This window comes from Giraffa tippelskirchi, chromosome 7, assembly GCF_054371585.1.
Source record: "Giraffa tippelskirchi isolate mGirTip1 chromosome 7, T2T-mGirTip1v1.2.pri, whole genome shotgun sequence".
Taxonomy (NCBI): Eukaryota; Metazoa; Chordata; class Mammalia; order Artiodactyla; family Giraffidae; genus Giraffa; species Giraffa tippelskirchi.
Window position 1 is genome coordinate 52,670,203 of NC_137281.1, and position 27,924 is coordinate 52,698,126.

At 45.8% G+C, this 27,924-nt stretch overlaps 1 protein-coding gene across 3 annotated transcripts in view; it reads right to left on the reverse strand.

Moving 5' to 3' along the window:
- The window catches only part of GAN (gigaxonin), a 46,695-nt gene extending 19,334 nt beyond the window's left edge, over positions 1-27,361 (reverse strand). Inside the window, exons 1-2 of one of the 3 annotated variants that reach the window (XM_081513547.1) lie at positions 27,043-27,361; positions 870-984 (exon numbers count right to left, since the gene is read on the reverse strand). In XM_081513547.1, coding sequence (XP_081369673.1) covers positions 870-984; positions 27,043-27,209 — 282 coding nt within the window. In that variant the 5' untranslated portion in view covers positions 27,210-27,361. Of the gene's footprint in view, positions 1-869; positions 1,033-27,042 lie in introns of all 3 variants that reach the window. The other 2 variants (XM_081513546.1, XM_081513548.1) reach the window with 2 other exon arrangements.
- Between the last annotated feature and the right edge of the window lie 563 nt (positions 27,362-27,924).

The following is a 27,924-nucleotide window of genomic DNA, read 5'->3' on the forward strand; positions in this document are numbered from 1 at the left end:
CATCGAGAACACAACGCAGGTGCCCAGCACCTGAGTCCTGAAGTCTTTACCTCTAGAGAATAATCCCCACCGCCCACAGAGGCTCCCGGGTCCATGCTATGGAGACGGACCAAATTCCCCGAGACTGTGGGTCCAGGGCAAGACAGGAATGGAGGTTTAAAAACCAGAAGACAGCAGTGAGGGGGGATCCCACGTGCACATGTCTCAGACTGGAAGGTGGTGCTCGGGACGGGAGAAACAAAGCCAGGGATTTGGGTAAATCAGCCTGCTTTTCTTTCAAGGGCAGACCCCGGAAGAAGGCACTTGGGTGCCACGTCCAGCAGGAGATGCGACTCACGCACGCAGTGACGGAAGATGGAGGGGACGGGGCTGCTCAGCCAGAGCATGGATGGGGCCATCATCCTGAGCCTGAGGGCCTGCACGGCCTGCCTCTGGGTCTCACCATACCTGCCCGCTGCAGCCCACCTCTCTGGGCCTCACCGTACCTGCCTTCCGCAGCCCTCCTCTCTGGGTCTCACCGTACCTGCCCGCTGCAGTCCACCCCCTATGGGTCTCACCGTACCTGCCCGCTGCAGCCCGCCTCTCTGGGCCTCACAGTACCTGACCACTACAGCCTGCCTCTCTGGGTCTCACCATACCTGCCCGCTGCAGTCCGCCCCCTCTGGGTCTCACCGTACCTGCCCGCTGCAGTCCGCCCCCTCTGGGTCTCACCGTACCTGCCTGCTGCAGCCCGCCTCTCTGGGTCTCACCGTACCTGCCCACTGCAGCCCGCCTCTCTGGGCCTCACTGTACCTGCCCACTGCAGCCGGCCCTCTCTGGGCCTCACTGTACCTGCCCACTACAGCCCACCTCTCTGGGTCTCACCGTACCTGCCCGCTGAAGATGTAATCCAGGATCTCTCTCATAACCATTACCGATATCCCTTCAAGTTCAATCCTATAGGTTGATCCATCATCTTTTGGAGGGTTATAGTTTAACTTTGTCCTAAGAAAGGGAAAAAAATGTAAAATTTCTATGAAAGAACAGAAAGAGCTAGAAATATTTATGCACTAAATACTCTACAAAGGATACGATACTTATCGATATAGGAATCTCATCTAGAACATTGTGCTTGTTCACTTTGGAGCAACACATGTTCTATGACTTTCAACTACAAAGTATTTGTTCAAGGGGTCAGTGCTTCCTCTTAAAAAACAAGCGAAACAGACAACCAAAGCACCAAGGTCATGAGAGTAAGGGCCTCTATTTCACCTGGGGAGCCCCAAGGCCCTTTAGGCTTATTTTTCCCTGTATTTAATTATCCAGTTATTTTCAACAATGTAACAAGGACCCCACACATCCACCACCCAAAACAAAACCTAGGACCTCGACAACAACCTGCTTCTAACCAAATCATCCTCCCCATCGGTTCATTCCCCTGCCTCCTCGTCTAAAGCAACTATTAAACCAAATCCTGTATTCAAGTTCCCCTTGAACTTGAAAGTTTTCAATTTTATAAAAGTGCTTCATGCTGTCTGTAATCATCTGGGGTTGTTTTCATTTACTATTATATGGCTGAGTCATTCATCTTGCTGAGAATCACACCAGGTTTTTTATTTTTGGCTGTATAATATGCTACTTTCCTGTTGATGGGCCCCTGGGCTGTGACTCCAGGTTTTGGGTATTGTGAACAGTACTGCTACATATTCTTGTGTGTGTCTCCTTTTGTAATATGCTAAAGAATTTCTTTTGGGTGTATCCCTGGGAGGAGAATTAAGCTAAATTCTCTCCTAAAGTATAAGCTAATACTCAATTATTCTGCCCAGTAGCTGGAGCAGTTTTTGGCCTCATCTGGTATGGGTAAGGGGAATGTGTGGACCCGCAAACTCTATGACATTGGTCTCTGTCCCACTTCCTAATCCTACCAGTCCGGTGAGTGAAGGGTGGTCTCTGGTGTGGTCGTGATCGGTCTTCCCTCACTACCCAGGTGCTGAACATCTCTTCATAGGTCCGTGGCCACATGTGGCTCCTCTTTTATGAAATACACGTTCAGTTCAAGTCTCATTTTTAATTGGGCTCACTGCCCTCCTCATAGAGGTGCAGGCCTTCTTTAGTTAACTCTTGGTAAACCTTTGGCAGACTTGATACTTTTTTTTTCCTAAGGTGATGAACAACCTGAAGAATAATTTTTCACAGTCAATGCTTTCTGGGTCTTGTTTAAGAACAGGTCCTTTACCCAAGGTCTACAAGATGCTCCTAATTTAGCAGCGAGGGAAGCGAAGACACACTTAAGTCACACTTAGGAACCAGACCAAAGGCTTGGAGTTGGTAGGATGAGGCAGCCGTGTAAGGAGGGTGAAGGATGAACTAAGTGCAGAACAACAGATGGACTAAGTCTTAGGAAATAGGTGAGTTCCCAGACCCTTGCTCCACGTCGGTAATGACTCCCCTGCCCTGCTGAGGAAGGCTGCCCAGCTCCAGTGGAAGACGACTGATGTACTCTGAAGGGTGTGCAATGGAGAGAGTAGTTTAACCTGTCAAAATGCCGACCAAATATCAGGACAGAATAGATGTTTTCAGCTATACAAAGTCTCAAAACGAATGATCTCCCATGCAACCCTTCTCAGAATGCTGTTTCGAAAATTGCCCCAGAAAACATCCAGAAGGAGGAAGATTTTGGACCAAAAAAGACATGACCCAACACAGGAAGTAGGGAAGGGCATGGTAAGGGAGGACACTAGGATAACAGCTCTGCACCAACAGAAAGAAGCCAGTTTATTCTGGTGCAACAGGAGGCCTTGGGATGCCTTTAGGCAGGTGAAATTGATGGACTATATACCGTATCTGAAGGTAGAAAGAGGATATTTAGACAATTCTGCTTCCCCCCTGTATTCTGTATTTGCTGTTCCTGCCTCTCTAGTTTCCCCTGAACTAATAATTTTACACAAAGGGCATTTCTTTTCTGCTCACCGCACTCTAGGTTTATCTATATGAGGGACACTTTTATTAAAAGTGAAGAAAAAATTTTTCAGTCAATTCTCAATCAAGAAAGACAGCAGAAGTGGTAAGAATCACGCTGAAATCACTAACACTGGGCTCTACAATCTACTGGACGCAGACACATCCTCAGGGAATGTTTCACTGAGGATGGCATCAGTATTTGTATTTCTAAGTCACTGTGCTGGCTATTACCATACCGCCTCTTCGGCATCGAGTCCACCCTTTTTGCAGGCTCCGTGAAAACCTATCTGAGCCTTCTGAAGGGTGAATTGGCAGGGTGCGAAGCATCTCAGTGGAGGGTGCTGGGGAGACACCGCAGGGGAGAGTCTGCAGCCTGGCCCTGGTCCCGCAGCCGGGCAGGCTCCTGGGGGTACGGCTGCCCACGGTGCCCGGCAGCTTGCCCTGGAACTTCTGGAGGCAGTTTTGCAGTAAACTGTCTCTGGTGAGACTCCTCCCTGTGAATAGCATTCCCTGACACCACAGAGGACAGATTTCTGGCACGTTCCAGAGGGCTGACTTCAAGCAAATTCCACCAGCGTGGCTTCTCTGCCATGCGTTGATCTGTCCTGGCCAATCAAGCCTGCATCTCAGCTGCTCCTTACATCGGCTATGCCTTGAATTTGTGGAGTTTCCTCTTTGTGGCCAATCCCTCATTACTCTATAATCTTTTGTAGTTAAAAATTCTTTAAACTTTTGTTGCTCAGATTTACTATGTGGCTTCTTAATCCTGACTAGATGCAGTTTTGAACCTATTTAAAGGCACTAGTTTCAAAATGTGTTCACACAGAGGAGTGCCACCTAGAATTCAAGTGGTTCCAATCAGAGCTGGCTGTGCTTGCCACAGGCTGCAGACAGTGTAGGGGGAGAGGGGCCAGGCTGATGGGGAAAGAGGTTACAAAGAGGCTGATCAGTGTGCCCCCTTTCTACTTTTTGACCATGTGATTGGACTTTTTTTTAAAAAAGATGATTATACAGTCATCTCTTGGTATCCTTGAGGGAATGATTCCAGGACCCACAGAGATACCACAATCTGCAGACTCTCAAGTCCCTTAGTCCAGCCCCCTGCACCTGCATCTACAGATTCAACCAACCATGGATCATGTACAACTGACCTTTGAACAACAAGAGTTTGAACTGCATGAGTTCACTTACGTGTAGATTTTCTTCAATTAACCTGTGTATTAGTAAACCCATGCAATACTGAAAAAAAAAAATCCGCATATATGGACCCGGACTGTTCAAACCCACATTGTTCAGGGGTCAAATACTGCCACGTGTTTTCACAACGAAAAAGAATCACTTTTAAAGAAAACAGTTTTCTGGGGCTTCCCTGGTGGTTCAGTGGTTAAGAATTTGCCTGTCAAGGCAGGGGACACGGGTTTGATCCCTGGTCAGGGAAGATCCCACGTACCACGAGGGAACTAAGCCCGTGGACCACAACTAGTGAGCCCACACGCCATCTGTCGCATCTAGAGAAAGCCCGTGCATAGCAACCAAGACGCACCACAGCAAGAAAATTAAACAAATATATATATATTTTTTAAGGTACAGTTTTCTTTCAGTAGCTTGCAGGGTATAGTCAATGACTAAGAGGACAGAAAAAAAAAAAATGCTTCCTTAAATATTGACCATTTCAGACGTCTATAAAATCTGACCCTTTTCAGAGTCCATGAAAACTGAATCATTGTACTATCAAAGTCTTTAAACGTCTGAGGGTCAAATCACAAAACTTTAATTACAGTTTAAATTCAGATCCAACATTTCCCATCCTCCTGTCCACTTATATTATCATGGCCAGGTGACAACTCACAGACCATCACCAGTCTGCAGGTCCCAGGAAGCTGATGTCCATTTGTCTGTCAGGAATGTAGTGAACGTTGGCCATTAGTCCCTTCCCATCTGAGACGCTAAGAGTTACTCAGACCTGTTGTGAAACTGTCTTGCTTCACAGCCTGTGGCCATTGGCAATGACTTCCTTCTTTCGTTTCTTAGACAGTCACCATCCTTTCTCACCGATAAACCTTACAAACTTGTCTTATTCCTCCTCTTGTCTTCACTTCCCTATCTCCCCAACTAAATCTCTAGTTTTTGTTCTATTGTTTCACGTTTGTTTCCTCCAGTAAGTACCCTCATTTTCCCAATATCTACCAACGTATTTCCTCCATACTTTCCCTTTTTAATCTAGAACTTTCTCACCTTGCACATTGTTTCTATCTCCCTTGCCACATATCACATGTAACCAAAAATTCAATGAACTGGACTGAATGAATTAATTTTAAAAAAGAAAAGGCTAAGCCAAAGAGCTAATGACTGACAGTTTTGTTTCTATAGTTAGTCCATATATTTGTTGTTGTCTAGTCGCTAAGTCGTGTCCAACTCTTTTGCGACCCCATGGACTGTAGCCCACCAGGCTCCTCTGTCCACGGGATTTTCCAGGCAAGAATACTGGAGTGAGTTGCCATTTCCTTCTCCAGGGGATCTTCCCAATCCAGGGATCAAACCCAGGTCTCTTGCATTGGCAGGTGGATTCTTTACCACTGAGCCACCAGGGAAGTCCAGTCCATATATAATAGCAGGTAAATCAACTCTTCTGATTTCTTTCTTTTTTAACTGAAGTATAGTGGATGTACAATGTTATATAAGCTACAGGTGCACAATATAGTGACTCACAATTTTTAAAGGTTACAGTCTATTTACAGTTATTATAAAATACTGGCTATATTCCCTGTGTTGTACAATATATCCTTGTAGATTATCTTATGGATAATAGACTGTACCTATATTGCTGTTCTCCCTCTTCTCTCATTTTCTGTCTCTGCCCCAGGTTTAGAATCATACGTGAATTCATCAGAAGTCATGATATCCTTGTTTTTATTACTATGTGATGTCAATTTACAAACTCTCCTAGAAGCTGCACTAGTCTTAAAATATCACTTTGAGAATTTCATAACACTCTTTAAAACAAGAAATAATGGGGAGTACTCTAAGATGGGGCCTCCGGTGCTCAGATATAAATATCCATGCCTGTCACGTTCTTGCCCAGTTTTCTGTTTTCAGGGCAAGGCACTCCCCCCTCGCTCTCCCTGTTCTCTCGTTTGTAGAAAGAAGAGGTTAAATGAGGTGACTTGAGAGCTCCCCCATCCCTGAACACTCCTGGGCTGAACTGCTGAAACAGACCCAAGAGTTACTGTGGAGACTCCGCTCTGGAGACACATCTGTTGAGTCCTAGATGATACAGTCCAGCCAACTCAATCTGTTTCCGAGGATTTATAACATGCCTCCCGTGGGTGACGCAGTGAGTTCCTTTTCCCTCCAATTACCTACTCTCTGGGCAAGCACATATTTTCTGTTCTATTAAACAGAAGTGAAACAAAATCAGCTTTGCTTTCTTTTGACAACACTGAAAAGAGGTATAATAAGAAAAAAAGGTATTGCCTAATAAAGAAGCTGGTATTATTCAAAGTTTTACAGCTATGAAAGAGGACCATGACTTTTAAATAAGTAACAGAGCAAAGTACTCTGCTGATGATACACTGTCCTCTTCCAACCGGCTTTCATCAGCCGGGAAAGTTCGGTTGAGCCTAGATGTCCTAACGAGCACCCGGATCATCAGGTCTGGTCCTCCTCACCATAGACATTACTGATCCTGGGATTTGATGTGACAGTGACACAGAAGACGTCTAAGTGACTTGTCTTCCCCTCAGCTGCAAAGGCTTGTCTCCAATAAGAGCAAAGAAACCTACTCAGACAGGATACAAGAGAAGGCAATGCTCAGGGAGTCAGGCTTCACAGAAACTCCAGGGAGGGCAATTCACAGGCATCACTCACACCGTTTCAAATGATCCCCGTCAAACCGGGCAGTTCCCAAGAGCAGAGGGGCGTGGGCTCAGCACTGCATATGCCCACGGAGGCCCCACTGATAACGTCTGCACCTGGGGGAGTCTGTTTTATGGACACCCTCTCTCCTTTCAAGTCTTCATGAGCTCCTAAAAGCCATACCAAAAATGGACCGTTCGGGCAGAGAAATCTCAGGGCAGCGACACCAGTCAGTATGACACCATGATGGTGCATACCGATCACCATGCCTTTGTCCAAACCCACAAAATGCACACCAAGGGTAAACCCTAGTGTGAACCAGGGACCCTGGGTGGTGATGGGGAAGTAGAGGGTCGTCAGCCGTGACTGAGGTTCCCCTCTGGTGGGGAAGGCTCTGTACGCGTGCAGGTAGGAGGCTATGGAACCTCTCTCTTCCTCTCGGTTTTCCTATGAACTTTACTCTAAAAAAGGAAGTCTACTTTTCAAATAATTTTTTTTTTAGTCCCAGTTGACTTCATGAAATACATATGTGCAGGCGATATTTCCATCAACCGATGGCATCCTCTCAGGACAAGGCCTGCTTTTTGGTGGTTGGGAATTCAGGAACCCGTCTATCTCCCAGCTCCCGCCCCCTGAGAACTCCATCCACCTGGGAGACACGCACTTACACAGACGCCTGACATGTGACGTGTCCCAGAGGGAGGCCCACGGAGACCCCGGGGTGCACGGCGGGATACGAAGCAGGTGCAAAGAACGACCTCTAGTAACCCCCTCACACGGCAACTGGACCTACACGGGCCAGCTAATCCCCACGATGCCCCTTCTACAGGCCCTGCAAAATCGGGGGCAGTGAGGAGAGAAACCAGAGAAAGCTCAGGTCATGGTGCTGTGTGACCCATCTGGGAACTGCCACCAGCTAGACACTGGTTTGCTCAGCTCAGGGGGTCTCATGAAAAAAGGCAGAAATGGGGAGCAGGGTCACATTTCTCTCTTCCTCTTAAGAATTGAACTTTATCACAAGAGTGGGTCCAGTGTTATTTCTTTTCCTGTGTTTCTTCCTTTAATTTCCTCTATTCATTTCTCTATGCCTCCAAGTCTTTTTTTTTTTTCACCCAGAGTGTGGTTTTTACTTATTTACCATCAAAACTTTCCCCCGCATATAGATCCTGGCATGACTCATAATTTTAATGGATTTTAAGAGGAGCTCCCCAACCTGCTTCCCAGAATCTTCTGGAGAGCTTTTACAGATAAAGCAGGTCCTACACCAATGATGTCAGGTCTGAGACAGTGTATATTTTCAAAGTTTCCCAGCTTATTCTGATGTATCCCCTCCTGCCTGGAATATTCTGTCCACCTCCCACTTGTCTAATTAGGGGAAGGAAGATTTAATCCTTCACTGACTTTAGGTCTCCACTCCAGTAACACCCACAAAGAGCGGCCCAGGTACCGTGTTATCTAAAATAACACCCCTTTTCCCCTCCTTGCTTTATTTTTCTTCCAAGAATCTACCACTATCAAATAGACGGTATTTGTCTCATACCTACACCTCTGAAAACAGGGACTCTCTTTGGTTCACTGCTCTACCCCATCAAGTGTCTGAACGGGCATTTGGAAAATATCAGGGACTTGATAACAGCACACAGCCAGTGGGTTTCAGCGCTGCAGTGATCAGCTACTGTGCTCATTTGGCTCTGAGACAAAAGCAGCACCAGTGTTCAGAAGCGGCATCATCCCCCAGCCACGCAGCTGGGCGCTCCCCTCACGGCGCCCGCGGGTTGGTCCACAATGGGGGAAGGTGACGCTGTCACCCAGCATCTGACTCGGGTGTGCTGCAGTCAGCAATTCAAGACCGGAAAGCTCAAACGTTCCACTGCCCAGAGGTCCCCGAGGCAATCATCGGCCTCTGTGCTGAGGCTCACATGGACACTGGCTGAAGGGGAGGCCTGTCCTCTGTGAATAAGCCTGACTGTCTGGCACTCCATCCAGCGTGCTTCAGGGCCGTCCCCTCACCATCTCTGGTGCACTGCATGGAAAACTAGGAGCTCCAGAGCGATGGGCGAGTGTGAAGCTTAGGAAAGGGTTCCAGGAAACCAAAGGTTTACTGTTCGGGTATCAGCCCACCCAACCAGCCCCCAGTAACGAGGCCGAAGCAGAGCCATTCGTTGTAGAGGATGCAGAGGCCCCGGTCTCCACCTGTCCCTGACCACCTCCCCACCCCAGAGCCCGCGAGAATTCACAAAAAACGCTTTCCGTCTTCCTGCTCTTATCACGTCATCCGCTCTGAAGATGAAATACAGCGTTTCATATTTAGATCTGCTCTGAGTAACCACATCCAGTGACATCAATATCTGGAAGAAATACGAAAACACAAAATATCTGCCTTCCAGAGTTGTGTGAGTTGAACAAAAGAGAAATTTATCTTAGGGAAGATGATGTCTCCTGAAATAAGAGAATGTGGAAAAGTGTGAAGTACCCCTCAAACAGGGACAGCTCAAAGAAACTGCAGAGTGTGAGTCAGGGTGTGAGTCTGGGGGACAGGGAGGGCGGGACAGTGGGTGTACACGACCATGGGGGACATTAATTATTCCTGCAGAAATGCGGCAATTGCCAGAGGAAAAGATGTACAGACTACAAAAACCAAACCCATAAAAATGGTGACTCTGTTTTACACAGCATTCAGCACTGGGCATGGATTTACAAACTGGACCTCAACCAGCTGGTGGTCCCCACACTTGAGAAACTGACCAGCCCCACTTCTAACCATGGGCTTAATGTCAGTGAAACGAAATGGTGCCGGCCATTTCTAGGAGTCTTGAGTTTTAAACTCCCTCATCTGAAGCCTCTGGATAAAGTATCCATTACTTTATTCTACAATAAATGCTTTGTCCCAGTCTGCTGAAAGCCTGTTTCTCCCTCCTTTGATGTCCTGCCCAGCTGCTTACCCCTAAAATTTAGGAGACTTGACTAATAAATACAGGAGTGACAGTTACACAGGGTACTTGGATGCTGAAACTAGGGAGGGAAAGTTGGTGGGGAATAGAATGTTTACATAACCTCCAAGTTTCACCCTGTAAGTTACATGTTAATTACAAAGAGAAAAGGAGTGAGATTAATCCAGGAGACACCATCTCCAGCCATGTGATCAAACCAACACTAACAATGTCAGGACACATGACCATCACGGGCTCCTGATACCACGCACCCAGGAGGACATGGCATCGCCCCTGTGCTGTTCTTGACAAAAACATGTAGTAACCTCAACTGAATTTTAAGAAATCAAACAGACCCAAGTCGAGAGACCATGCAAGAGAATCTGCACTTCACCTGGAGGGGAAATGGAGGAACCTTCTTACTTGAAATAATTTTAGACTCACTGAAAAGTTTTTTTTTAAGTTGTAGGGTTCCTGTATTCCCTTCATGGAGCATATCTACTAATGTTAATAAATTTACATGATCTTAAAAAAAAAAAGATTTTATAAAACGAACTTATGGCTGCCAGGGGAAAGGGATAGTTAGGGAGTCTGGGATGGTCATGTACACACTGCTGTGTTTAAAATGGACAAACAACAGGGACCTACTGGGTAGCACATGGAATTCTGCTCAGTGTTATGTGGCAGCCTGGATGGGAGGGGAGTTTTGGGGAGAATGGATACATGTATACGTATGGCTGAGTCCCTTAGCTGTTCACCTGAAACTATCAACAACCTGTTAATTGGCTATGCTCCAATACAAAATAAAAAATTCAAAAGAAAAAAAGTTTTTACTTTTAATTTTTAAAATTGAAGTAGCATTGATTTACAATGTTTTGTCAGTTTTGGGTGTACAGCAAAGTGATTCAGTTACACATACATATATATTTTTTTCAGATTCTTTTCCTTTATAGGTTACTGCAAAATACTGAATAGAGTTCTATACTATGCTATACTGTGGGTCCATATTGTTTATCTATTTTATATATAGTAGTGGTATACGTTGATCCCAAACTCTTAATTTTTTCCCCCTTCTCTCCTCTTTGGTAACCATAAGTTTGTTTTCTATTTCTGTGGATCTCTCTGTTTTGTAAATAAGTTCATTTATATCTTTATCTTTTAGATTCCACATATAAGCCACATCATTTGATCTTTGTCTTCCTCTGTCTGGGTTACTTCATTTAGTTTGTAACTCACATAATCTTTAGTACAATGATCAAAGCTAAGAAATAAAGACTGGCACAACACTATTAAGTTTATTTAAATTTAAGCAGCTTTCCCCCTCATGTCCTTTCTCTCTGTTCTGGGACCCAACCCAGGGTTCCAAACTGCACTTAGCTGTTGTGGCCCTAACCTGCGACTCTTCCTCAATCTTTCTTCACCTTTCGAGACCTGACACTTCGGTGAGCCCTCGGTCAATTATTTTGTACAATGTCCCTGAACTTGAAGTGAATTTCTTATGATTAGACTGAGGTTGAGCATTTCTGGCAGGGACACTACCAGAGTGACACCGTGTCCTTCACATCAGGGAGAACGTGATGTCAGTGTGTTATTACTGCTGACCTTAACCATGGCCACTTGGTTAGGTGATGTTTGTTGGGTTTCTCCACTGTAAGTTACCATTTCCCCCTTTGTAATTAATAAAAACACTGGAGAAGCGAATATGAGAATATGCAAATATCCTTTTTCTCCTCAAACTCTTGCCCACTAATTTTAGTTTCCACTGGTAGCTCTTGCTGGCAACAATTATTAACATGATGTTCAACTGATGGTTTCTGATTCTTTTATTCCTTCTTCTACATTTATTAATTGAGCTTCTTCTATAGGAAAGAACTGTCTCTTCTCCGCATTTATTTATTTTTCCATCCTCAGATACATCAGTATTTATTCTATGGATTATAATCCAATGTTACTGTTACTCATTTTCTTGCTCAAATTGCTCCAGCTTTGGCCATCAAGACTTCTTTCAGGGTAGCTCCATGTTCCTTCTAAAAGCCTCTATGTTCTTTTGAGCCCCTCCTTACTTTCTGGCACAAATACTGCAGGCACACAGTCTATTTTTCCTGCCCCAGCGCCTGAATCAAGCACATCCCCAAAGAGACTGGAGTTTCGAACATTATCTATTACATTCTAGAAACATCGCTCTGAGCATGGAGGCAGACAGGCCAGCAGGGAGCCTGCCACAGCTCAGAAAGAGTGCAAGCTCGAACACAAGTGGCGGCAATGGCGGAGAAGAGAGCGCTTCCAGAGACTTATGAGGATGAAACGATAGGTCTTTAACTTGACGCCGAAGGGAAAGGGTGGCCACCCTGGGTCCTCCTGGAGAGCCTGGTAGGACAGCAGCCATCACAGTCGATGAAGGACCACCTGCCTGGGGGCAGAGGGAGCCGGGCCGGACTGGGCTTGGGGTGGCCAAGCAGCCGGCCATCAGATGGACACGCTTGGGGCGCAGCACAGAGGAGGAGATGAGACAGTCGTGGGGAGAGGACAGGGCGAGGACAGAGCCTGTGCCACACCACGTCTGGGGCAAACAGGGAGAACCAGAAAAGGAGACTGGGGGGGAAGGGGACAAGAGCTGTGGAGAGCATGATAAGCCAAGAATGATAAACACAGCAGACAGGTGGAGGAGGAGAGGCCCTTGAAAGTTTTCACTTAAGCCAGAAAAGAGAAAGGAATACCATATGGTATCAGTTATATGTGCAATCTGAAATATGACGCACATGAACCTATCTATGAAACGGAAACAGACTTAGAGACACGGAGAACTGACTTGTGGTTGCCGAGGGGGCTGGGGGAGGGCCTAGTGGGAGGCTGGGGTTAGCAGATGTAGGCTCTTATATGTAGAAAGGGCACGCAACCAGGTCCTACTGTATAGCACGGGGAACTAGACTCACTATCCCATGATAAACCACAATGAAAAAGAATATTGAAAAAGAATGTATAAATATGTATAACAATCACTTTGCTGTACAGCACAAATTAATACAACATTGTAAATCAACTGTAAAATAAATTGTTTTTTACCTGATTTGGCCATTATATTTAGCAGTTTTTAGAAGAATAGTTTTAATGGAGTGAGAAGACACGCGCCTACAGGCAGAGGGGAGCAGGAGGTGAGACTGAGGACAAGATACACACACTCTTCCTTCACAGATCGTCAGCAAAAAGTCAAGAAAATCGTGCACTTGTTGGAAGAGGATGCAGAGTGTGTTTGCTTTTATCAGATGCATGTATTTAACATTTGTGCATTGCCTATATACTGGGTGCTGGAAAGGATACTTTTATGCTCAGGAAAAGGAGCCAGAAAGGAATGAAAATTATTACTAATTTTTTTTTTAAGGACAAGGAAAAGGATACACTACAGAACGTCCTATAAGGAAGAGATGACTATGGGGGGCAGGGGGAGAGCAGGGGAGAGAGCCAGGGAAAACTAACCTTGACTGTCAGCCTCGGCTCTCTGAGGACTGGCATGCAGATCATCACATGACACGGAAACAGCATTAAAGGTGATCTCCAGAGTTAAAGATTTCATATCCAGATTTTAAAAAATCAAATACTCTAGATCACGGCCGACACACTACAACCCACAGCCTGTTTCTGTATGCCCTTTGAACTAAAAATGTTTTTTTTATGTTTTAAAAGATTGTTGTTAAAACAAGAAACAAAGAATATGTGACAGAGATCATATACAGGCTGGAAAGCCTAAAATAATTCTGACCCTTTAGAGAAAAGTTTGCCAAACCCTGCTCTAAATATTTTTACAATAGCAAACATATAACATTTAAAAATTCAGCCAAACAAAATGGTAATGATATGCAAAACAGTAATAACTTTGAGAAACAGCCTGGAAAAGTGACCAGGCAATGGCAATAAAGCTAAAGGAAAAAAAAAAAATCAGATACATACTGTCAGGGTCTTGATATGATAATCCAGCCTTCCTGGACAGTAATCTAGTCTCATAGAACAAGAACAAATCTGTTCTATCTTCAGATACAGATATGCCTGGGACAAAGCCCCTAAAGTGGGTTTACCCACAAAAAATACAAAGGAAAAAGAACCAAGAGTTTTTTTTTTTCTAACTTGTTTATAGTGCTACTATTCAGGAGGAAAAAAAAAGAACTGAAAATTAAAAGGTCAAAGGGGAATGATGAAGCAAATTATATGGAACAGCAATGATGTCATAAAAATAACTATTAAAAATGATTATGGGCATTACATTGAGATATAAGAGGGATACAAAATGACTTCAAATGAAAAGATGAATCAGAAAGATTACGACTGTGACAATATCTGAGTATGAGGTTCAGAACCAGAACCCAGGGAGACATAGATAACTGGACTCTGACATGGCTTCTCATAAAACTTTTTGCATAAAAAAAAAAGACTCTTAAAATGTAAATCCAGTTCTTATATGTTTCAAAGTAAGGCAGTCAATAAAAATTTACCTTTTAAAAGACAAGGTTTGAAAATGCATGTTAAAATTTTAAGATGAGTTCAAAGACAGAACCATGACGCAGCAACTTGAGAAGCAGAAAATTCTTCTAGGATGAAACAAGCCTGATTCCTTGTTCTGGTCACACCCTGGCCTTCTAGAAATAAAAGAAAGACATTCATGCCTCAACCTGTCAAACAGTTCCAGATTTTCTACTCAGGTAGGATTTTTCAGGTGCTGCTGTAAGGTGGCTCCTCCTGTAACCTTAAGAGCCCAAAGAAATGGCCATCTCAAGAGAAGACCCCTTTGGTTTGGGGGCACTCTTTTTTTTTTTGGCTGCACCACATGGCTCGTGGGATCTTAGTTCCCAACCAGGGATCGAACTCACAACCCCTGCGTTGGAAGCTCAGAGTCTTAACCACTGGACCACTGGAGAGTCTCCTGGGGGCACTCTCACAAATCTTCTCTAATTAAAAACTGGCGGATCTAGTTCTTCTCTGCTGCTTCACACAAATGGCGCTGAATACTGTAGAAATTTCATATCACAGAAGTAGGTCCGTATTTCTCCTCCCTTTCTATTCCCTCTTCTCAATGTAGAGTCAGAAGGAAGGTTTGCCTTTTCCAAGGCAAAATGGAACTCCTGATTAAATTCAAAGGAGAATTAAGAATTTATATGAATGTATTTTCTTGTCTTTGTATTCATCCTTTCAAAGCAGTTCAAACCAAAGCATTAAACGATGCTTAAGAAACTTTTCTTTTTTTAAAAAAAGATAGTGGGAGTACGAAAACAAAAACCAACTACGGCCTGAAATACAACCCCACCCCCACCCCCCGCCACTGCCCCTTCAGTTCCCCTTAATAAATGAGAGACAGCTCACGATGACTTTCACTTCAGCATCTCAAAATGCTGTTTCTGGCGCCTCCTTAATTTATAATCTGTTATAAACTTCTCTAAACAACCTGAAGCTGAAAATGCCTTCCAAAATGTTGTCAAGGGAATGAATGCTTCTCTATTAATTCTTTAGTCATGTTGTGACAAAAGCTCTCTCTCTCTGGAGCTACTACTTTTGAAGAAAGAATTTGGTCCCTGATCCCAGGTTTCTTGGCACCAGAAACGGACTTTGTTGAGCTTGACTGCACCATCTAAAGCGGTACAAAATTCAAGACTCTCTTCTGGATTAAAAATCTGTCCTAAGATGGTTTATTCTGTTCCTCTCCCCCAGTCCCCGATACACGTTCAGCTATATAGTAAAACGCCATGGCCGAACTTCATCTCACTTCCAACTAAGATGTAGCATCCTGAACTCTCATCTCCTACTTCCTCTTCAGCACTCAGACTGCAGGCAACTCAATTGTCTTACCTACAGACTTACTAATGGATCTAGTGCCTCTGGCCCTGGAGATAAAAGACGCTTTAAGAGCACCCAGTCCATCTGCCTGTTCTGTTTCTCCTTACCGAATAAAAGACGGACACATGCTGCACTGAAGGTACACACCATCCACCACAGACAAGCCTGGAGGAGGGAGCGATTATTTGGAAGAATGGGAAAAATATTACAAAAGAAGGGATATTGGGTCCTGAAGGATGAAAAGGAATTCCTCTGCTGATAAAAACCAGGAGGTCAAGAGGCAGAGATGAGAAACGCACATATTCACGGATATGTGTCACCCCCCATAGAATTTTCAACAACCAAAAGAGCCTAATTAAAGTATTTCTAGAGCAATGTTACCTTGAATTGGACACCTCAGAGACAGATCGTAATCTTCCCCATTCTTCACAGGCAGCTGGGCTCAAAACCTGTTAGCTCTTCCTTCTTCCTCAGCCTAATTCCCGCATCCAAGTAGCAGTCGGTTGATTTCTCCTCTAATCTCTACCTCGGCCACGATCGACACGGCGGGGCCGGGACGGTGCCCCAGGGTGCTGACCTGTGGTCCTGGGAACAAACGACCACCCACTGACCTTCCCAGAGCACAGCCCCGTTCCCATTACCGGTATAATACCACTGGTGAACGACTGAGTAAAACTCGAGATGAACTGGCCGGGCACTGGAGAAGACCGTCCCGATTGGCCGTCCACCCGCGCTTCCTACCACCCCAGGCAGGCCCCTAGTCCAGCCCACGCGGTGTGCTCACCACCCTGAGCACACATCCGAGCCCCTGCACTCACAACTGTGTTAACCTGGACCCTTCTCTCTGCCCCTCTCTTCACCTGCCCCACCCAGCCCTCTACCTCTGACTCATCCCCAAGGCCGGGCTCCGCTGTTTCCTCCTTGACACCTTAAGGGTCAAGCAAGTGGTCCCTCCTCCTTGGAACGCCTGTGGCTGGAAGTATCTGTACTGTTAAAACAGCCTCAGTTCCACACTTCGTTCTTTCACACCTCAGCTGTAACTCCTGAGGACGGAGCCTGTACTTGACAGTCTTTGAGAGCTGTCCTTCATATGCCCAGTAAGTGATGACCAGCATTGTTCACTGATAAAGAGAAGTGAACCTCGGCTCTCCTGGCTCTTCCCTTTTTCTCACCAAGTCCTACTGCTAATCCCTCTACTCCAGCCACTCCATCTCCACTGATGAACCCAACCCCAGGGCACTCCTATCTCCTGTCTGAACCATTCTCAGTTCGGTTCAGTCGTTCAGTCGTGTCCGAGTCTTTGTGACCCGTGGACTGTAGCATGCCAGTCTTCCCTGTCCATCACCAACTCCTGAAGTTTGCTCAAACTCAAGTCCATCAGGTCAATGACGCCATCCAACCATCTCACCCTCTTTCGTCCCCTTCTCCTGCCTTCAATATTTCTAGACATCAGGTTCTTTTCCAATGAGTCAGTTCTTCACATCAAGTGGCCAAAGTATTGGAGTTTCAGCTTCAGCATCAGTCCTTCCAATGAATATTCAGGACTGATTTCCTTTAAGATTGACTAGTTTGACCTCCTTGCGTCCAAGGGACTCTCACGAGTCTTCCCCAACAACACAATTTGAAAGCATCAATTCTTTGGGACTCAGACTTCTTATGGTCCAACTCTCACATCCATACATGACTACTGGAAAAACCATAGCTTTGACTAGATGGACCTTTGTCAGCAAACTAATGTCTCATACGGAGAAGGCAATGGCACGCCACTCCAGTACTCTTGCCTGGAAAATCTCATGGACAGAGAAGCCTGGTAGGCTACAGTCCACGGGGTCGCTAGGAGTCAGACACGACTGAGCGACTTCACTTTCACTTTTCCCTTTCATGCACTGGAGAAGGAAATGGCAACCCACTCCAGTATTCTTGCCTGGAGAATCCCAGGGACGGGGGAGCCTGGTGGGCTGCCGTCTATGGGGTCGCACAGAGTCGGACACGACTGAAGCGACTTAGCAGCAGCAATGTCTCATACGCTGTTTAGGTTGGTCATAGCTTTTCTTCCAAGGAGCAAGTGTCTTTTAATTTCATGGCTGCAGTCACCATCTGCAGTGATTTTGGAGTCCAAGAAAATAAAGTCTGTCACTGTTTCCATTGTTTCCCCATCTATTTGCCATGAAGTGATGGGACCAGATGCCATGATCTTAGTTTTTTGAATGCTGAGTTTTAAGTCAGCTTTTTCACTCTCCTCTTTCACTTTCATCAAGAGGCTCTTTAGTTCCTCACTTTCTGCCATAAGGGTGGTGTCATCTGTGCATCTGAGATGCGTATCTGATTGCGTATCCTCTCGGCAATCTTGATTGCAGCTTGTGCTTCATCCAGCACAGGATTTCGTATGATGAACCATTCTAGCGCCCTCCAAAATGCCTCTCATCAATGCCTGACCTAAACTCTTCTAATAAAATCTAAACTATCTCACACAGATTAAACTATATTGGAAAAAAAAGTTTGAGGTCCCTTTCCTGTATCTGCCACCTGCCCAGCCACCTCCCAACATACAGCTCTCTGGCAAATGTTCCAGTGGAAGCTGGACCTTAGTGGGGAGCAGTGTACATGCCACTCTGAACTCAGGACTACGAGGCCCTGCTACCCACAATTTGCTTTCCTGCAGCAACACCAACTGCACATCATCTCCTCGGGCTGGTGTTCCAATCCCATCTTGAATCCGGATCACAGCACTTCTGTTCCCTGTGCTCTCCCTGTGGCCCCCAGCTCTGCCCACACTGAATCTCCCTCCTCCACACCCGCTCCAGATCTCAGGTTAAACAGCTCTTCCTCAGAGTGGTGCTCCCCCAACCGGGTCTACCCCTCACATCTCTCTGTAAGGAGATCTCTTCACTGTCTGCCTCCCTGGCAGAATTCCATGGATGCCAGAGCCCTGAATGCCCAGGGCATGGCAGCACCATGCATAAACGTTCAAGAAAAGTTTAATGAATGATCAACCATTTAGGAAACCTTTGACCAAGGATCTATATTCTCGACTTAGAAACAGCTGTTTCTGTAAATGTAATGAATGGGGGGCTACCAACACAGTAGCAAATGATTAGATGAGTCATTTAAGTATACTTTATAGAGCCGACTTTCAGAAGTTAACTCCTCTGAAAATAAAATCAATCTCTTCTTTTTCCGTTCTTGAAATTCTGGTACTACCACACCACACGATATTGTGAAAAATTAAGTGAACATCAAAGATAACTTAACACTTGTTAGTTTTATGTTTCTTTCCTTTACTGCCCTTCCCACCCCCCCGGAGGTGGAAAAAATGAGTCGAGTGATTTCAAGCTCCTGTGCTCAGTCTCAGTTTTGACACTGTTTGTGGGCGATCACTGAACATCCAGTCAAATGGCACCCAGCACACAAGAAAGACAATGGGGCCTGGGAGGGCGAACACTCCATAAACCCTGAAATGCAGGCTCTCCACCCAGCACCCAGTTGTTGCGGATACCCCGGGTCTCTGGTGTATTTTCTGAACGAATGACTATCCCTAATTAGTCAACACTAGTTATATAAGGTCCCTTTATAGGGAACTCTGATGAACACAGCACATCTCTGTGATTTTAGACAATGCTAATTCTTGAACTGGACTTTATCACTGGTGAGCACAAGCTCACGAGCATACGGGTTAAGGGGTGATGACATTCCTAAAGAATGTATCAACAGCTGTGACAGTGATGTACATTTTCATAACTCCCCTTCCTATCAATAGGTAAAAAGACTGGGAAGTAAGGAAGCAGAGCCTCTTCTTTGCTTCTGCTCCACTGCAGAAGTGAGAGAAATGAGAATCTTGGTGTGTCTGCCAGCAGCAGGCCTCATCCCTTTCAGGCAAAGGCAGCTCTGTTCACGTGGGCACCCGTATTAAGGAGCCAGGCAGGAAAATAAACATAAGGACCAAACAACCAACCACCTGCAGGAAGTCTCTAATCTGCAAGGGTAAGTCTGAACTTCCCACACCAGCTGGAGCACAGGAGGAGGAAAAGCTGGACGGGTGTGGGAAACTCTTCCCGTGACTAACAGATGAAACATTCAAGACAACAACGGCTTCTGCTGGCCTCCAACTCCCATCCCTGAAGCAGAAGTGGGCTCTAGAAAGGAGAGCTGCAAACAGTGATCACTGACCTTGCTTTCTAAGGATTTTCTTGCTCCTCCCAATCCCACCTTCTCACATGGCCACTCACAGTGAATGGGCTCAAAGTGGTAGATGGGATACAGACCAAACTCACACCTTAAATGTAAGGTTTCCCCCAATTCAGAGAACTGACTGATATGAACAATTTAAGTAACAAAGGTCTGTAAATATTTTGAGCTCAATAATACAAGACAATTTAGAATTATTCAGCGGCAGAGGCACTTGGTTGCTGATGAATGTGAATGTGACTATAAAACTATGTTTTACAACGTTTCTACTCATGTTAACACAAAAATTGCAAGTGCCAAATGGTCTTTAAAAAGAATCACAAAATACTTAATGAGCAAAAATGTAAATTTAAGGTTCTATATCCATTAGCATATTAACTGCAAAAAGAAAAACAAAGCACACGGTATTGGTCTATATCCCAATACAACAGTCTATTTTTAAAAACCAGTCTTCCCCACTTCCATTTGATATGTGCTGCCTCTCAAAGCTTTATTGCCTGAAGGCCAACTCTTTTATCTAACAAAATATTTCCTTAAGATCTTATTTTTCCTGAGTATTCTATTTTCCTAAAATCTCTGAAAAGAAGGAAAAAAAAATACAATTTATTCCCATAGAGAATCGAAAACAGCAAACATTAGACCATCATTTTACACTGAAGATATTCTTTGGCAATAAATGCTTAGAAAGACAACTTCAGTCTCTGCTCTTCTGAGCACAGGGGTCAAGAACTCCAGCTGAGCGATGAAGGACATTTAGAAGGACACGCTACCTTTACCCTCCACACAGCTGTGGTTGCCAACTTTACTAGAGCCTTTGATCTCCTTTCTTCTTTGGACCCATTATGTTTTAGGAGGCAGACAACCCATGGGAAGCATTCAGAATTCAAGGTTGCAACCATAACCTGCCACTTGTCACACTCATATCCCTGCACCTCCACCCTTAACCTAGAATTCCAACTTACAAATTATTCATTTATATCATAGCTCGAGCATACAAAATGATAGACTTGTGTTCTTCCGAAGGATGATGCCGCTCCCCAAAGGACTCAGAAGCAAAACAACTCCTTATTTGTCCTAATGATGTTTTCTTTATGGATTATAAATAGATTTTAAGCCTCACTTTGATATCATGAGACAGACTGATTAACAGTTTAAACGATGGATAAGGTAGTTTTATAATCTGGATGCTTAGTCTATATTATCCAAACCTAAATCCTTGGACAGCAAGGAGATCAAACCAGTCAATCCTACAGAAAATCAACACTGAATATTCATTGGAAGGACTCGCTGCTGAAGCTGAAGCTCCAATACTTTGGCCACCTGATTCGAAGACCCATTGGAAAAGAGCCGGATGCTGGGAAAGACTGAAAGCAGACAGAGAAGGGGGGCAGCAGAGGACGAGATGGTTGGATGGCATCACCGACATGATGGACATGAATTTGAATAAACTCCAGATTGTGGAGGACAAAGGAGTGTGGCATGCTGCAGTCCATGGGTGGCAAAGAGTCAGACACCACTTAGCAACTGAATAACAACAACAAATCTGAGAAGCCAGACTTCCTATGTGGAGAAGTGCTTTGCTCAACTCTCATAAAAATTACTTTAAGAACACTGAAGAGAACTTGCAGAAGAAAATGCTAACTGGAAGAAGAGGCAGAAGTCAGAGGGCACAGTTAAAGGAGGGAGAACTTACCAGCTGGTATTCAGTGGAGCTAAGATTTAAAGATTTACCTCTGTCACATTACTTTTTACTCAAAATAACAAGCCTCAGGAAAGCTATACAATAAATCTAAATATTCAACACTTCACTTAATGTTAGATCCCTTAGTCTAACAAGAACTTTATTGATCTGTTTCATCATTTGAAACCTTCCGAGAACCTGTCCAGAATTAGAGCATTCACGGCTACTAAGAGTGGCAACTGCTGCCTTGTATAAATAAACGTGCATCTTTCAGCTGAAATGAGTAATCTATGTTAAACTTAGAGCTCCAGCTTACAAGCTCTTGGTTTTCTTAGGAGCCCTGAGAAAATCCTTCTTTGATCTTCTGAAAGAGAACATGCTTCAATATTGGTTTTGGAAAATCTCACATTAAGAACAGAGTTTAATCAAATACTAAAGGAAGAGGAGGGGGAGGAGGGGGAGGAGGGGAGGGGACGGAGAGGAGGAAGAGGAGAATGGAGACGATCAGTTTGAACCATGTGACTGTAAGCTGTTCAGGGCAGACTTCATCTTTTTAAGCAGTTGTTAGGGATGCCTTAGAGTAAACGGATAGAAACAAACAAGGCCAAACACGGCCTAGATCCATTAATAAGATACTCAAGCCCAGTATATTTTCCATCACCATCAGAGTGCAGCATGAGTAGGTACAGTTGATTTACAGATTGCTCAGGACTCAGTAAGCATCTCAGAACCTGGAGTTTCCAGCTGAACCTGTGAGGACTAAGAGACCTAACAGGATACAATCACTATGCAAAACCCTTATGATAATCATTCATGAGCTGCTTTGGGGTAACTAAGAACTCAAGCACAAGTGAAAGAAAAGAGACTTCAGGACTGAAAGCTTGCTCTGCACACAGCAGACAAAACTAAAAGACGTCAGTGCTCAGAAACTACAGGGCAGATTTCAAGTACCCAAGGGAAGGATGACAACAATTTCTACATTACCATGAAACTTGGACTCCCACAGAGATCATATTAGTCTCGTTAAGAAGTTTCATCAGCATATCATCGATGAGTCAAATTTTAGATTTAAATGGCAAAACAGCCTCATCAATAATTAGGCCTTGGAACGCATCCAAATTAACAGCATAAAATAAATGCTTGTAACAAAAGAACTCTACAGAGCTGGATTTATGCAGCAGAATATGCAACCAAGTCCTGCATGACAAGGCAAAGGGAAGGCTGTAACATCAATGTGCAGCAAAATTAAAAAAAAAAAAAAATCTTTTGAGCCATATTGCACATCATGAGGGATCTCAGTTCCCCAATCAGGGATGGAACCTGCGCCTGCTGCAGTGGAAGCTCTGAATCTTAACCACTGGACCACCAGGGAAGTCCCAACAAAACTACAGATGGTACAATAAAGCTGTAAGAACAGAGACAGACCTCCGCCTCCTCACGACACAGACACACAGAGCCCAGTCAGCTCACTGCACAGACGAGCAGACTGAGGCCCACAGGACTGTCCAGGACGGTCCAGGCTGCAGTCTAGGCCCAGTGTCTCCACCCCACACCCACGAGACCAGCTTTTTCTCAAAACACAAGGGACAGAAATCACCATTCTTACTGTTGGCTAACTTATCACAGGGTCCAAATTCTTGGGAATCTTTCTTTCCTTTACTCTCCGGAACTAAAAGCTAAACAAACTCATGTTCCAACAGATTCCCTAGAAAACCCAAAATTCCCCTAAGTGGATATGGGACTGGAACCTGTACAGAGCCCTATTACACCACCGCAGAATCACACGGTAATTCACTTGCAAATTCTTTCACAGACATCACGCCCCAAGAGCTACAGCTCACGAAAGAAAGGAGGGCGAACTCCACACCAGATCAAGGGAATTGTGCCAGAATGAAAAGAGCTTAAGACATGAAGCAAAGCAAACTTTGCAATACTCAGGAGAAAAGGAAATTTCCTACAAGCCTCAGGGAACCTTTCCCAGAAGGTCTCATGGTTGCTGAGAAAGGAAAGGGTTGCTGTGGGTCGTCATTATAGCTCTGAATTCAATGTCATCATTCTTAAAGGTCGTCAGCTACGTTTAGATTGTTTTTTTTTGCCAACAAACCAAAGGGAAAATGCCATTCAGGGATCATGAGAAAGTGCTGGGCAGAGGGCATGCCAGGAACGCAGCATCCCACAGTAAACTGTGGGGAATGACGAGCTCTGGGAGTCTCTGCCTGTCCTCCCTGGAGCACCTCAATCTTCAGCTGTGTGACACATGCTCCACCCAGCCTTCTTTCAGGTGATTATTAGGGGTTTATTGCTGAATGTAGGTTGTCCTGGCTTTTTCCTTATAATGAAAGTCCTTCTAGTGCTAAGACGATCAGGAGGGAAAACAAATGCTAAACCAAAGATAAAGCACAGGAAAAGATTAAAACCACGTTAGGCTAAAAGACTTTATGGAGTAAAAAGTACGCCAAATGATTTGCTTCAATTCCTAGTGCCACAAAGTTGGATTGGTTCCCTTGGCTAATGATACAGAAACAATATATAACATTGTTTCTAAGACACACAACTTCAGACACCTATCAGTCAGTTCAGTTCAGTTCAGTTGCTCAGTCGTGTCCAACTCTTTGCGACCCCATGAACCGCAGCATGCCAGGCCTCCCTGTCCATCACCAACTCCTGGAGTCTACCCAAACCTATGTCCATCGAGTTGGTGATGCCATCCAACCATCTCATCCTCTGTCATCCCCTTCTCCTGCCCCCAATCCTTCCCAGCATTAGGGTCTTTTCCAATGACACCTATGACACTTACTAAAACCAGGCAAACTGAAGACACTGAACAAAACTCAGACTACCAAATTTGCAAACATCCAATCCACACATTAATGACATCACAGACCTAAGTGTTTACGCTTCAAAAGGGAAAGTAAAAAACATCAAGTTCTAGAACATACAGATTCATTTTGTTTCACTATAACTCTTTAAAGTTTCAAACAAAATGGAGATATTATAAAAGCCCAATATAATCAGCATCAAAAATTAAAGTTTGTTTCTAAATAGCAATATAAATTAGTCATATTACTTTGAAGAAGCCTTGAGACTGGTAATTTTAAAAGAACCCCAGGAACAAATACACAGCTTCAATGACCAAATAAACCTACAGCAATTAATCAGTCCCTAAAAACACACATACTGACTAATTCATATTTATCTAGAAAATGTCAAAAATAACTGCCCTACCTACTGTGCAAGATGGCTGAAAATGAAAATCAAAATGAGACAGTATGTGAAAGTACTTAATAAACAAAGTCAGTAAGAGATAGAGTTTACACAAAGTCCAGTTAAACGCAAGTAATGCTATAACTTGGTATGGTAAACAAGAAGACCAGGTATCACTAACCTGGAGTCTAATCCTAGTTGAACCACTAAGTGCTAGTAACCTCACTGTAATATAAATCACTAATGCCCACCGGGTTCCACTGTTTTAATTGGAAGGTTAACAGAACTGGACTAGAGGGTTTGAAGTCCCTTTTGGCTCTGCTACTATGATCACTAATATTTCACACCTAAATTACTACTAGTATAAACAACATTTCACATTACTAAATATTCTCACATTTGCCACTATGTCACAAGCAAATACCCCATCTTTCCTAACTTGTCAGATACAGCAGTGATACCTTGCCAGTGATACTTCTGGAGACCTGTGTGCAGACCTGCGAGGGGTTTAAAGCCCAATTACCTATTTCTGCACAGAGTTGGTCCAAGATTAAATGAGACGAAGACTCATTTTATCCCTCATTGATCAGACTAGTGAGCTGAGGCCGAGATGAAGTCATCTACTGACAACTTGCAAAAGAGTGAAAGCTGGGAGCAGAAAGCAGGTGCAGGGCTCTTCTCCATGAGGGACAACTGAGCGTGTGAGATGGAAATGCACCAGAGCTGGTCCCCTCGTGTCGTCTGCTGTGGCAAAAAGGAAGGCAGTCTCTGCTTCCACCCATCTGCTGACCACCAGGCACTGGTCTTTCTGCATGCCAGAGATGTGGAAATGAACAAAAGCAAAGTCCCTAGCCTCATGGAGCTTACACTGTGGTTGGGGAAGAACCACAAAGTTAATGAGTAAAATGTAGGGTATATTATCATGGTAAGGGCTATGGAGAAAAATGAAGCATGCCAAGGGAACAGAGAGCATGTATTTGGTGATTCACAATTTTCTTTTAAGCCAGCTGGATGCCACTTACAGAACTACAAGAATGCATCTAAAGTAGTTTTCTTCAGCATTTCCTCAAACAAGGAATTCTCTGTACACAGGAAGATGCTAGCCTGCTGATTCCAATTTTATATTGATTGCTCAAAAGCTCTAAACTGCCAGCCACGAGCTGTCACGTGGGCAATCTAAACCCCACACTAACTCACCCCAAGCCCACCTTTGAAATCCACAAGGAAAGAGTGCAAATAGATTTTAAGAAAGAGAGCCAGGAAGACCCAGGAGAAGTTACCAGAAGTTAGCTGAAATGCTTCTGACTAGGCACAGATGTCTCTTAATGCACAGGTTAAAAAGCAACTTGTGTGCAGAGGTCTGCTAGGACAAGGTATTGAGAATACAGCACACATCATTTTGCTTTTTTCTAGTGACATTCTCTACTATTAGTCTATATTTAACCAGCTTACTGGGCAGTTTCTCCAACTTTTAGCATTTTTCCCCGCTTTTATTAAAAGAGCAATTCAGTTTGCAAGAAAGTTCCTACAACATACCAGCCCCTGCAAGATGTGATACCCTTGTATGAACGCTGTCCTATCCACCTTCAAATCACCTCGTTAGTTGAGCTGACAAAACAGGCTGATCTTCGTTTTAAAATGCCTTCTCTAAACCGCTAAAATCTCATCATGGTCCTCGGATTGTATAACAGCATCCTGAGAATTACAGTAAGTCTTTCGAAATGTGCGACAGCTTACTGTAACGTCTGTCTATAACACATTGTCCTTCTTTTTAAATGGAGGACCCACAAGGGGTGGCAGAGTCACTTTTGCGAAGAGCCCGGGCCTGGGGTGGAGGGGTGGGGGTGGGGATGGGGGCGGGTCGGGCCGTCCATCCTAAGGAAAAACATCCGATGGGTTTTCCCTCTGCCCACACCGGAGGGGAGGCGTGTGTTCGGCTTCTCCCTGGCCGCGTTCGCGGCGCGGGGCCCGGCCCACCGCGCGTCGATTCGGAGGCGAACGGGCCGGCAAACTTGAGCCGGGATCCGCGGGCCGGGCCCCGGGCGAGGGGGCAGGCTCTCCCCGGGCGCCGCCCCGCCCTGCGCGCGGGTGCGGGCCCGGGTCCGGCCCAGCACGGCGTCTGGGGGCCTCGGGGGCTCGGAGGCCGGGCGGCGGGGACCCGAGAAGCGAGGGACGGCGGGGGTGGGGGGGTTGGGGACTGCGGTCCGAGGTCCGCTCCAAGGCGCAGAGCCGGGCCCCGGGGCGGCTGTCCTGGGCGAGGGTGAGGCTCGCCGGCCGGGGCGTCTCCCGGGCGGGACGCCGAGCCGAGAGCTGACCACAGGGACCCTGGCGGCCGGCGAGAGGTGGGGACCCGGGGCTCCGCGCCTGGCCCGGCTCGCCCCGCCCCCGGGCCTGGGGCTGCGCGGCCCCGCCTGGCCCCCGCCTCACCTGATGTACGGGCTGGCGGCCGCCAGGATGTTCTTCTGCACCGGGATCTCCTCCCCGTCGAGGACCAGGTGCGCGTCGCAGAAGCGGGACTCCTCCCGGAACGAGCTCAGCGCGCGCAGCAGGCGTGTGGCGTGCTGAGGGTCGGACACAGCGCTGCCCTCGGCCATCGCGGCACCCGCTCCTCCGCCCGCCCGTAAGGGCTCTGGAAGCCGCCCCGCCGGACCCCGCGAGCCGCCTGCGCTCGGCGCGCGCCCCGCCCGCTCGGCCCCGCGTTCGGCAAGGGAAGATCCAGCCCGAGCCTCCGGAACGCGCCTGCGCCGTCCGCCCCGCGAGCAGCCGGCACCTTTAAGGAGCCGCGGCGTTGCGTCATTTCTCCGCGACGCCCTGCGCCCTCCTCTCTCTCTCTGTCCCGCCCGCCGTCGCCGGAGGTGGCCAATCAGAAGCCTCATCCCCCTCCCGAGGGCCCCGATCCCGGAACTGGCGCTACCTGGGCGCAGGTCGGCGGCTGAGAGCGGTCTCTGCAGCGCTGGAGGGGTGTGCCCGCGCCCCGGCGCTCCAGTCCGTGGCCTCTGGCGCAGTGAATCTGAATCCTCCGCTCACTAGCCGTGTGACCGTGGGTAAGGTGCCCATCCGCAGTTTGTCTTTCTGCAAGATGAAGATGATTTCTTAGGTGTTGTTGCAGGCTGATGTGAGATAACCGCACGTAAAAAAGGGCGCACTAGGTGCAGCTTCGTTATTTCCAAGAGAAAAGGTGTTTCCCAGGTAAGAGCACAGAGATCCGAGAAAGCCAGCCCCGAAAAGAGCGTTTGGATTGCGGGCCCGGGAGGAAGATGCAGCAGATGAAGCTGAAGACGTAAGAGACCTCTCTGGCTTACGGTCTGG